At 48.0% G+C, this 12,999-nt stretch overlaps 1 protein-coding gene across 1 annotated transcript in view; it reads right to left on the reverse strand.

The window, feature by feature from the left end:
* The window catches only part of POLA2 (DNA polymerase alpha 2, accessory subunit), a 52,063-nt gene that overhangs the window by 20,935 nt on the left and 18,129 nt on the right, over window positions 1-12,999 (reverse strand). The window contains exons 12-13 of the mRNA XM_045025771.1: window positions 6,673-6,711; window positions 6,047-6,120 (exon numbers count right to left, since the gene is read on the reverse strand). Coding sequence (XP_044881706.1) covers window positions 6,047-6,120; window positions 6,673-6,711 — 113 coding nt within the window. The remainder of the gene's footprint in view (window positions 1-6,046; window positions 6,121-6,672; window positions 6,712-12,999) is intronic.

The following is a 12,999-nucleotide window of genomic DNA, read 5'->3' on the forward strand; positions in this document are numbered from 1 at the left end:
TCCAGTTTACAGCCTCTTACAGTATAACTCTGCTTATGTGAAAGTCTCTGGGTTGGGAAGTAGGAGGGAAAAAGAGATCAAGAGATGGCAGCACTAAAATTTATTACAGCAACATCTAAAGGCCCTAACTATGATCAGGGCCTCACTAGGCAGACACACAGCAAGTTCGTCCCTGGTCCAAAGAACTTACAATCTAAATGGACAAGACAGACAGACGCCTTCTCTACACCCAGAATTCATACAGCTATACCTGTTTTCATTAGGGGTGTGATTTAAAAAAAAAAAAAGCAGATACTAACCCCCACCTCCCCTCAATGTGAGTATAGTTATACTGGTATAGCTTATTACCCTTCCTGTACAGGAGTAAGATATAAATACATTTATACTGGTGTAACTGCATCCACACTAGGGGAGTTGTACCACTTTGACTATACTGATACAGTTAAGCAGTACAACATGTGTGTTAAAACAAGCCCAGAGGGTGGGTGGGGAAACAGAAGCAGAGAGGTGAAGTGACTTGCCCATGGTCATACAGCAGGTCAGTGGCAGAGCTGGGAATAGGACCCAGGTTTCCTTACTCCCAGTTCACCACCCTCTCCTGGGGACAGACTGGAACTGAAGGTCAAGTTACAGCACAACTGAGTCAAGGGACCTAATTACATAGGCTGACACTGAAACACAGTTTCAGAAACAGGGCAGCCCACCCTATGAAATGGGGGGACAGTATTAGAATCAGGACAGAGGACGGCTGTATCCCTATTCCCTCTTGTGTACAAAGGCACTTGGAAGACTAGCTAGCTGGTTCTTCAATTTGTTTGGTGTTAAGATTAGTTATGTTTCCAGACAAGATGGGAACAGCCAGATGTGTGTCGAACTAGCCAATAATTTAGCTGCTGGTCGGAATTTAAGAAAGCAGTTTACTTTACATTATGCTTCCTGCTTCCCCTCTATTCAAATTTGAAGAGAGATCAAAAGGCCGAGCTCATCTCCTCCAAGCAGAAGGTATAGCTTTACTGGTGTCAGTCTGGAGTACAGCTGTTTAATGAACTGATTAGCATCTCACTGCTGAAGATGCACCAATGAGATACAAATGCTGATTAAAAATCAGGCTGCCGGCAGGAAATGGCTGTTGTCATGGGATGATCAGAGGGAGGGGCTTGCCATGCTGACTCACTGGTAAACCAGCCTCCTTTTGCATTTATCAGATGGTTAATTGGGAGTAAATTAAAGTTGTAGGGGACAACTTCTCCCCTATTCTTCAGGGAAGGCAAATGCCTCCAAAATTCGCTCTACAATTTAGGCTGGAAGCACGAACTTCGATCTGAAGTTTCAGTGTATGTATTTCTTTATAAGTCTACCATGAAGGAGACTATGACAAAACAAATTGCCTAATAGTCTACACTGGGGGTGCCTCTACATGCAATGGGGCCTGTCTATGTTGTGAACCACAATCTACATTGTATCTGTGCCAATCACAGCTTTTCCCTAGTCTACACTACAAACATATGTCGGTATAACGACACTACTCAGGGGTGTGGAAAATTGCAGTTATACCAATTTATAGACAGTGCAATGTTGATGGAAGGGCTTCTTCTGTTGACATAGCTACCACCTCTCAGGGAGGTGGAGTACCTATGCCGATAGGAGAAGCTCCTCCATCCCAGTAGATAGCGTTTTCACTAGGGCTGTCAATTAATCGCAGTTAACGCACGTGATTAACTCAAAAAAATTAACTGCGATTAAAAAAATTAATTGTGATTAATCACACTGTTAAACAGAATACCAATTGAAATTTATTAAACATTTTTGGATGTTTTTCTACATTTTTCAAATATATTAACTTCTATTACATCACGGAATACAAAAAAGTATATAGTGCTCACTTTATATTATTTTGATTACAAATATTTGCACTGTAAAAATGATAATAGTATTTTTCAATTCACCTCATACAAGTACAGTAGTGCAATCTCTATCATGAAAGTAACTTACAAATGTAGATGTGTTGTTGTTACATAACTGCACTAAAAACAAAACAAAGTTCACTCAGTCCTACTTCTTGTTCAGCCAATTGCTAAGAAAAACAAGTTTGTTTACATTTACGGGAGATACTGCTGCCTGCTTCTTATTTACAGTGTCACCTGAAAGTGAGAACAGGCGTTCGCATGGCACTTTTCTAGCCAGCATTGCAAGGTATTTACGTGCCAGATATGCTAAACATTCGTATGGCCCTTCATGCTTCAACCACCATTCTGGAGGACATGCTTCCATGCTGATGATGCTCGTTACAAAAACAGTGCGTTAATAAAATTTGTGACTGAACTCCTTGGGGGAGAACTGTAGGTCTCCTGTTCTGCTTTACCTGCATTCTGCCATATATTTCATGTTATAGCAGTCTTGGATGATAACCCAGAACATGTTCATTTTAAGAACACTCTCAGCTGATTTGACGAAACGCAAAGAAGGTATCTATGTGAGATTTCTAAAAATAGAAATCCAAGGTTTAAGAATCTGAAGTGCCTTCCAAAATCTGAGAGGGACGAGGTGTGGAGCATGCTTTCAGAACTTAAAAAAGCAACACTGATGCAGAAACTACAAAACCCAAACCACCAAAAAAGAAAATCAACTTCTGCTGGTGGTATCTGACTCAGATGATTAAAATGAACATGTGTCAGTCCGCTCTGCTTTGGATGGTTATCAAGCAGAACCTGTTATCAGCATGGACACATGTCCTCTGGAATGGTGGTTGAAGCATGATGAGATATATGAATCTTTAGCGCATCTGTCACCTTGCAATGCTGGCTACAAAATACGTTGCAACACCAGCTACAAAAGTGCCATGCGAACACCTGTTCTCACTTTTGGGTGACATTGTGAACAAAAAGCGGGTGGCATTATCTCCTGCAATTGTAATTAAACTTGTCTGTCTGAGCAATTGGCTGAAGTAGGACTGGGTGGACTTGTAGGCTCTAAAGTTTTACATTGCATTAAAAAAAAAAAACAGCTATTCTTTTGTACATAATTCTACATTTGTAAGTTGAACTTTCATGATAAAGAGATTGCACTACAGTACTTGTATTAGGTGAATTGAAATACTATTTCTTTTGTTTTTTTACAGTGCAACTATTTGTAATCAAAAATAAATATAAAGTGAGCACTGTACACTTTGTATTCTGTGTTGTAATTGAAATCAATATATTTGAAAATGTAGAAAATACCCAAAAATATTTAATAAGTGGTATTTTATTATTTAACAGTGCGATTAATCGCAATTTTTTTTAAATTGCTTGACAGCCCTAGTCTTCACTAAGCTCTACAGTGGTGCAGTTGCTACAGAGCTGTAAGTGTAGACAAGCGCTTTGCTTGTGTAACACTAGGGATTTGTACACTAGGTTATAGCCATAGGTGGCTAAAACCAAGACAAGGCCTTAATCCCAAAATGTCAATCAAGATAGCCCCTCTCCAGCACCTCTGCCATGTTTAGCTTCTATGCTCTCCCAGAATAATCAAGTCTCCCTTTTCTCATTAGTACCTGCCCGTCATTTAGGCACACAGCTGACATGCTGTGTTCACAGCTCTGTCTGTTTGGAAGAGAGTCAGGAACTCCTCTCATATGTTACACTTCCTCAAACACTATTTCTGGGTCTTAATCCTTTGTGCTTGTGGTCTGCAGCTATCTGAGCATTGGCAGCTTTAAGGAAGGGGAAAGAACTGTTTTTGGGGTGGGGGGAGAAATAGGATAAACTTTAGGAAAGGTATGATATCAGGGGAGTGTTAAGAACAGTCTTCCACTTCCCTTGGGAAGACTAATTGTAAGCACATAAATAAAACTATCATGTCATTTTATTCAGTATTTCTCAACTTCTTCTGGTTTGCAAAGTAAAAATTGTTTAAATGATAAACTACTATTACATTTAACCTCACAAGCTTTAAAAGTTTTGGCTGCCCTGGAGTTATTCTGAAGAGTTTCTTCTCTTGTCTTTGGATCGTAATACAATTTCAATGCCTCGTGACCCTGTCCCAGCAGTTGCAACCCACCAGTTAAGAAATACAGCTCTAGTTCACCTCCCTGGCAATGCAGGATTGTTCGCCAATTTATCAGTTTTATAGTCTAGTTTTAAATGTTCCAAGTGATAGGCTACTCAGACTTATAAGAGAGAGAGCGAGCAAAGATGGCAACAGTCACACACTAGCAGTGAAGGGACTATTATTAAAGTTATTTGTATCACAGTAGAAACCAGAGGCCCAAGATGAAGGCCCCCCCTTGTGTTGGATGTTGCACAATCACAAACTAGGTTTTCACAGCAGAGTTTGCTGTGTTTGGCAGCAGAGTTTCGCAGCAGAGTTTGGCACCTAGGTCTGAGCATGCAGGTTAGCCTAGCCCAGGTCTGAGCAGCCACACTGCAAGCCATACTTGAGTTACTCTCTTCACACCAGTGTTGCATTCTCCCATGTGGCTTGCTGGATTTCTGGGGGGAATATCTTATCATTCTTTGTGCTGCAGTCAGGTGAGCTGCTCTATGGATTCTTTCCCAGTGACTTGTGGGAGAACTTGCATGTTCTTCTGGGCACATGGGGGGAATTGTGGGAAGGCATTGGAAGACTATCAGCACTACATCCTCAGTGCACAGTGGATGGGTTACCACCACAGAGTGGAACCTGGGCTCTAACTCACCCCACACCAGTCAAGCCAGCTAGCCTGAGCTGAAAGTACCATTCAACTCAGGGGAGGAGTTTGCATGTGTGGATGGGAGGGCAATGGGGCAACACCCAAGTAAAAACCTCAGCTAATTCTGCAGTGAAGTTATACCCACAGGGAGAGAGTCTCTGCCCTAAAGAGTTTATCTTAACTAATGGTGAAATTTTCAAAAGCGCTTAGTTACTGAGGCCTGTTCTACACTGCGAGGGTGCGGGAAAATGGATCTAAGTTATGCAACTTCAGTCAACATACTTAGACCTACTCACTGCGGTGTCTTCACTGAGGTGAGTCAACTGCTGCCGCTCCCCCATTGACTCCGCCTGCACCTCTCACGGCAGTGGAGTACGGGAGTTGACAGGAGAGCGCTCGAGGGGGTCAATCTATCACATCTATACTAGATGCGATAAATCGACCCCCGCTGGATCGATCGCTGCCCACTGATCCGGCAGGTAGTGTAGACATACCCTTAGAAGCCTAAGTCTCATTAAAATAAATCAATGGAGCGTAGGCTCTTAAGTCACTTAGGAGCTTTTGAAAATTTTATTGTACAATGAGACATGACCTGGCTGACTGTAGTAGGACCTACCTGCATCACAGTGATAAATAATCTAAACGAACACAAGAAAGGAAGGATTATTACACTTATTTCACACAAGGAATTGAGGAACAGAGAGACTGAGGGCTTGTCTACACTTGAAACTCTACAGCAGCACAGGTGCACCACTGCAGCACTGACACTACCTATGCTGACAGGAAGGGTTGTCTTATCGTTTTAGGTAATCCACCTCCCTGAGAAGCAGCAGCTAGGTTGACAGAAGAATTCTTCCAGTCAACTTAGTGTTGTTAACACTGGAGGTTAGGTTGGCTTAACTATGCTGCTCAAGGCTGTGCATTTTTCACACCCCTAAGTGACATAGCTAAATTGACCTAACTTTTTAGTGTAGAACAGGCCACAGTGACTTGCTCGAGATCACACAGCAAGTCTCTGGCAGACAACAAAATCGACCCCCTTATCTCCACAATCCCAGTCTAATGCCCTAACTACAAGGCCATCCTTCCTCTCAAAGGCAGACTAGAGAATCAGATTGGCTTAGGCTCCATATTGTGAAAGGAATCATTTTCTAGTAACCTAAGGAAGGGACTGGGAATCAGGATTCATGTGTTCTAATCCCAGTATTGTCATACACTCGCTCTGAGAATGTGGATGAACCATCTCATCTCTCAGCACCTCCCTGAGATACAGCACACACAAGGGATGGAAAAACCTTAATTCAGTCACATTTCCCAATGCTTTCAAATCCTTGGATGGAAGCTGACAAAAGAGCACAAAGGCTCTTTAATACATACCTTCTTGTCCCTTCAATTATCATCTTCAGACAACGTTTAGAGATATCCTCAAATGATCCAATGAGCTGACTGTTCTACAGACAAAGAAAGAACAACTTGATTTGTTACAAGTTTTCTCTGACGAAAGTCACATAGACCATGCCAAGAGCAGAGTTCAGCCAAACAGACTGTGAAAGACTCTGGTAGCCACCCTGCACCCTCAAGGAACAGCGAGGCAATGACAACCAAAGTTTGAAGGTCATTCTTTAAAAGGCTGCCCATAAAGTTAATAAATCCTGGTTTCATTTGGTAACATGGCGATAGCCTCCTAGGGAGGCCAGGATTCATCCATGTAAAGAAGCCATGGATATTTGGGTTGCCAGGCAATTCAAGGATTCTAATGGACAGTAAATACTTCTGACAAGACTCATCTAAATTCTTGGGCAAAGTCAAGGAATCTCTCTCCATGGTTGTTGCACCGGCATTGCCTTTGATGTGCTGTCACTCTGAAAGGACATGCAGCAAGGGGTAGGAGAGCCTTCTAAGGACCTGCTCCATAGCAGCCCCAAGATGTTAGCTCATGGTATTTATTAGACCGCAGAGGGGAAATGCTTGTGGATTCTCAACTCCCTTGGGGGGCAACTTACCTCAACTTGCTCGTGTTTAGCATCGAGAAAAGGACCAAACTGGAACAAGAAAACAAGAAGTTAAGAAAGGAATTCAAAGAGAGAAAAATCTATCCCTTGCATCCTGCCTGCTCACTGACTCGTGCTCCAGCCCTGAACTGTGACTCAGGCTGCATTAAACATAGGTAATATACAAGACACCTGGAAATAAAGTTTTCTAGAGACTAGAACAGAGACTGGGAGCCAATACTCTTAGGTTCCATCTCCTGGCTCAGGGAAAGTGTGTGGTCAAATGGACAACAGAGGAAGGAGAGCCAGGATTCCTGAGTTAAGGAGGGAACATAATTTAGTGGATGATAGCAGGGGACTGGGAGTCAGGTCTACTGGGCAGAAGTGGGCATAGAACAACTACATCACTTTGCCCCTCTGTGCCTCAGTTTCCCCACCCAAGAGTGAACATCTAACTTGAGGGATGTAATGTGGATTAGTGGGCAGAGCACTGGGCTGGAGACCTGGTTTCTAGTCCCACCTCTGCTACTGGCCTCTTAGTGATGTAAGGCAAGTCACTTTCCTCTCTCCGTGCCTCAGTTTCTCCATCTATAAAATGGGTATTATGTTACTTGCCTCCTTTGTAAAGCACTCTAAAAAGTGCTGTCAGAGCAAGGGAAGCTGTGTGATTGATCATACACTGGGAAAGTGCTTTGTGATCACTGAACATAGGTTTTCCCAACATTGGATACAAATGGTCCATTTAGCTCAGTCGACTGGCCATTACCAGATGCTTTAGAAAGAGGAGCCCCTTGGAGGCCAATTATGGGGATCACCTTGTTCTTCAAGTGCTTGTTCATGTCAATTCCAGTCAGGTGTGCGTGCGCACATGTGTACAGTAGCTGGAAGATTTTTCCCCTAACAGTGATTCTCAAACTTTTGTACTGGTGACCCCTTTCACACAGCAAGCCTCCGAGTGTGACCCCCCTTATAAATTAAAAAAAACAAAAACAAAAAAACCCACTTTTTAATATATTTAACACCATTATAAATGCTCGAGGCAAAGCGGGGTTTGGGGTGGAGGCTGGCAGCTTGTGACCCCCCCCATGTAAGAACCTCATGACCCCGAGGGGTCGTGACCCCCAGTTTGAGCACCCCCGCCCTAGCAACAACTGTGGCCTGGACGCCCCCTAGAGTCACACCTTCATGGCGCCCAATATAGAGCCCTGCTGACCCTACACCCCCTCAAGTTCCTTCTTTACCACCAATGACAGTAGCTGGAACTTCCCCTTGCTCTTCTCTTGCTTCGGCAAGTGGATTAGCAGTGCTTTATATGCTGTACATAGTTAGTTTCCAGTAGTTACTATAGTTTAGTAGGTCTTTATAAGTTTCAGTTACAGGGGGTTCCCCCCACATTTGTTATTGGGACATGCCGTGATCCCTGGGCTTTAAGACTTGCCAGGTTTGTGTGAAGCGCATGCCAAAAAGTGACACCCCCCCCACACTTGCTGCTTACAGTGCCTGGGCGAGGGTCACCAGGAAGACCACGGCAAGATCTGTTGGGAATTCCAACCAAGAACCATTAAGGAGAGGGAGCAGTGTGTCAATATTCTGCTTATGGAGGCAGCTCTCTGACCTCAGTCGGACCCAGGCACCGCTGATCCTGCTCCCAGCACATTGTCTTCGGCACAAAGTGCTCCTGCACCATCTTTGCAGGATCCAGCGTCTAAGAAAGATGCTGGTAAGGAAGCTTGGCACAGTCATGGAGCCTCTCGGGGACATTCCAGCCTTCGGCACCAGACCCAATCACCGGCGCAGAAGAAATAGAGCTCAATCGGGCCATGGCTCGGGGACTCAGAGTGGGGCAACGTTGACTCCTGCATAGGTGAGACAGTCGAGACTGGGCCCATTTTGCTCACCACACCTGTGGAGCATCTACCGCTCTTGTACACTCCAGAAGCTTTCGAGGTGGCGCAGGACCTACTGAGGCTCATGGCGCTGTTTTTGCTGCCGAGACAGGAGAGCGTCCCGGCACTGCAGTTTCCGTCCCAGCACCCTGTGCAGTCTAAGGGAAAGCTGGCAATGATGGCACGCTGATCCCCATCACCTCGGCACCTTTCTACTCTAGCACCACCACCCAGGGAGCACAGTTGGTCCCCTGCTTCGACACTCTACCTGAAGAAGAGCAGTGACACTCTGGTCCTCCTACTCGGAGTCAGATTCATACCGCTTCAACTATAGCGGGAGCAGAAGATCCTCCTCATAGCACCATAGGCAGTCCCACCCGATGCAGTTGGCCCCTCAAAGGCAAAATCCACTGCAGTGGTCCTTTTGGACTCTGTGGGCTTTCCATCAAGCCCTGGGTCAGAGCCAGGGGTCCCCCTTGGGTGCAGCATCAGTGGTGTCCGCGACGTTCATCCTCTCATGAGACCGAAGTCAGTGCCTCAGTCATTAACACAGTTACCTTCAGCACCGGAGGCATCAGCAGCCCCGAATGCGGCTATGGCACACCCTCGGCACTGACGCTACAGGAACCCCAGTACACATGTTGCACCAGCTGCTGGCACCAGAATGGGGCCTGATGTCAGCACAGACACCCGCGCCTTTCACAGCACCAGGACCAGGCCAACCTACCACAGTTCCCACAGGGTCAAGAGATCCCTCAGGCGAGAATGGAAGGGAGGAACCACCTCTCCTGGTGGTCTCCTCCTTCTCATCAGACGAGGCCCTAGCATAGAGATGGGCAAACTTTTTGGCCTCAGGGCCTCAGCAGAGAATAGAAATTGTATGGCGGGCCATGAATGCTCACAAAATTGGGGTTGGGGTGTGGAAGGGGGTGAGGGCTCTTGTTGGGGGTGAGGGCTCTGGGGTGAGGCTGGGGATGAGAAGTTTGGGGTGCAGGAGGATGCTCTGGGCTGCAGGGCCGGCGCTTCCATTAGGCGACCCTAGGCGGTCGCCATGGGCGCCAGGATTCGGGGGGCGGCATTTTGTGCGCTCCCCACGGGGCGCATGGGAGCTTCCGGTTCTGCTCCCGTCACCCCGCCGAAGAAGGACCTGTCACCTGCGGCATTTCGACAGAGGGTCCTTCTTCGGCAGCGCGACGGGAGTGGCACCGGAAGCTCCCACACGCCCCGTAGGGAGCGCACAAAATGCCGCCCCTCGAATTCTGCCTAGGGCGCCAGAAACTTTGGCGCCACTCCTGCTGGGCTGGGACCAAGGGGTTCGGAGGGCAGGAGGGAGATCAGGGCTGGGGCACGGGGTTGGGGTGCAGGCTCCGAGCAGAGCTTACCTTGAGCAGCTCCCAGAAGCAGTGGCATGTCCCTCCTCTGGCTCCTACGCGGAGGCACAGCCAGGCGGTTCTGCACGCTGCCCCATCCGCAGGCACTGCCCCATCCGCAGGCACTGCCCCATCCGCAGGCACTGCCCCATCCGCAGGCACTGCCCCTGCAGCTCCCACTGGAGCACACAGCAGCTGGAGCGGGGCCATATGCTGCGGTTTCTGGGAGCCTTGTGGTGCGGCCCCCAACCCAGCGCCCTGGCTAGAGCATTAGAGTGGGGCCAAGCCACATGGTGCAGCCCCCAATCCAGCACCCCAGCTGGAGCACCGGAGCAGGGCAAGTCCCAGACCTCGCTCCCCAGCATAAGCTTGCAGGCCATAGTTTGCCCACCCCGGCCCTAGAGGGCACTTCAGTAGCCCCAGCTCTAGAAGACTCCAGGGTGTTGCAGCAGCTGCTGCACTAGGTTTCCCAGGGTCTAGGCATTAAGGTAAAGGAAGTTGTGGATGATGTGGACCCTGTGGTGGACATCCTGGCTCCCTCTGGCCGTGCCTGTATCGCCTTGCCACTGATAAAAAGACAATCACAGACATGACCAAGACCCTTTGGCAGACCCCAGCCTCACAGCCACATATGGCCAAGTGCAATGAGCACTAGTACTTTGTGCCCTCCAAGGGCTATGAACACCTCTGTTCCCACCCTCAGCCTGATTTACTGGTGGTGGATGCCGCTAACCAGCGGGAGATGTAAGGATTTTAAGGCCCTTCGCCCATGAATAGGGACGCCAAAAAATTAGACCTTTTCAGGCAAAAGGTTTACTCCACGGGGAGATTGCAACTCCACATATCCAACCAGCAGGCCATCCATTGTCAGCAGGTACTCCTACAATGCCTGCTCAGTGATGGCTACATTTACGGATTGCTGCCCTCAGACTCCTGTGCTGAATTTTCGGCTTTGGTTGAGGAAGGGAAACTGATCTCCAGAGCATCCCTTCAGGTGGCACTTGACGGGGCAGATACAGCAACCAGAGTTATGGCTACTAGAGTGGCCATGAGAAGGGACTCATAGCTTCAGGTTTCTGGCCTTCCCTATGACATACAGCAGACCATCCAAGATCTGCTCTTTGAGGGTGAGACTCTTCTCAGAGAAGATTGACAAAAAGCTAAACAGCCGTAAAGATTCCAGAGCCACCCTCAGGTCCCTAGGCCACTATACTCCTTCGACGCAGCAGAAACACTTCCGTCCGCAGCTCCAGCAGCGGTTCGGTCATCAGAACTGCCAAGATTGGTCCAGAAGGAGGAATCGGAATGGCAGGAGAAGGTCACGCCAACCCTCTGGCCAGGGCTTGGGACAACCCAAGCCGTTGAGGTCAATGATGGTGTACCACATCTGACAATGGATCCACCCCACCTTACCTTCTCATCCCGACTATCCCCTTTGTACTGTGCCTGGTCCCGATCACCTCGGACTGATGGGTGCTCCTCACGGTAGAGTAGGGATACTCCATCCAATTCTGTGACCTCCTGCCTTTCCAAACCCCTCCCCGTCCCGCTTCATGAGCAACTCCTTATCCAGGAGATGCAGTCGCTCCTATCTTTAGGGCAGTGGAGGAGGTTCCTTAGGAGCACAGGGGTGAGGGCTTTTATTCCCACTATTTCCTAATACCGAAGGCCAAAGGCAGCCTCAGGCCCATCCTGGACCTGCGAGGACTCAACAAGTTTGTAAAGAAACTCAAGTTCCGCATGGTCTCTCTGGCCTCCATCATTGGCTCCAGCAGTCTGGTATGTCGCCCTCAACTTGAACGATGTGCACTTTCATATCGCGATCACCCAGCCCCACAGGAAGTACCTCAGGTTTGTGGTGAACACCACTCACTACCAATTTACAGTCCTCCTGTTCAGCCTGTCAGCAGCACCTCATGTTTTCACCAAGTGCATGGCAGTCGTAGCTGCATTTCTGTGCAGGCATCAGGTACAGGTGTTTCCTTACCTTGACAACTGGCTGATCAAGAGTCACTCCAAGTCCCAAGTAGAAGCTCAGGTCAGATCCATCAGAACCACCTTTGACAACCTGAGTCTCCTTCTAAATGAAGCAAAATCAACTCTGTCCCCAGTCCAGAGGATAGAATTTATAGGGGAAATATTGGACTCGACCCAGGCCAGAGCATGCCTGCCACAAGTGAGGTTTCAGGCCCTGATTGATATGATTTGAGGCCTCAGATAGTTTCCCACCACCACAGCAAGAAACTGCCTGAAGCTTCTTGGACACATGGCTGCCTGTACCTATGTGGTGCAGCATGCCAGACTAAGGCTTTGATCTCTTCAGTCATGGCTCGCATCAGTGTACCGCCTGGCCAGGGATAGCTTGGAGAGAATCGGGACCCTGCCTCGCCTGGTCCTCAACTCCCCCCTAGGGGTATCAACCCTCAGGAGGTATGCTCAGGGATCCCTTTCGCCAGTCTGCAGCCATCTCTGTTGCTAGTGATGGATCCATCAGACTTGGGCTGGGGAGTACATCTAGGAGACCGCAGGACTCGGGGTTTCTGATCTCAGGTGGATCTGGCTCTTCACATCAATGTCAGAGATCTAAGAACGCTCCTCTCCCCTGTGCCAGGAAGCCCTCATGATGTGGGACTTCTGTGTAGAACATTCACTACACCTGCAAGTGTCGTACCTCCCTGGGGTACAGAACAAGCTGGCGGATCACCTCAGCATGTCGTTTCATGGCCATGAGTGGTCCCTTCGCCTGGACGTCGCGATTTCAATCTTCCAGAGGTGGGGCTTTCCCCAGATAGACCTATTCGCCATGCAATACAACAGGAAGTGCCAGCAGTTCTGCTCCTTCCAAAAAAAATCACAGCCTGGGCTCCAGGCAGATGTTTTCCTCCTCCATTGGGGAGGTTGTCTCCTATATGCCTTTCCACCCATACCGCTCATTCACAAGGTGCTCCTCAAGATCTGGATGGAACAAGCTCAGGTCATATTGATAGCACCAGCCTGGCCCAGTCAGCACTGGTACACATCTCTCCTAGACATGTCTGTGGAAGCTGCCGCTCTTCCCGGACCTTCTGACACAAGATCACGGT

Source organism: Mauremys mutica, chromosome 7 (genome assembly GCF_020497125.1).
Source record: "Mauremys mutica isolate MM-2020 ecotype Southern chromosome 7, ASM2049712v1, whole genome shotgun sequence".
In the NCBI taxonomy this organism is placed as follows: domain Eukaryota; kingdom Metazoa; phylum Chordata; order Testudines; family Geoemydidae; genus Mauremys; species Mauremys mutica.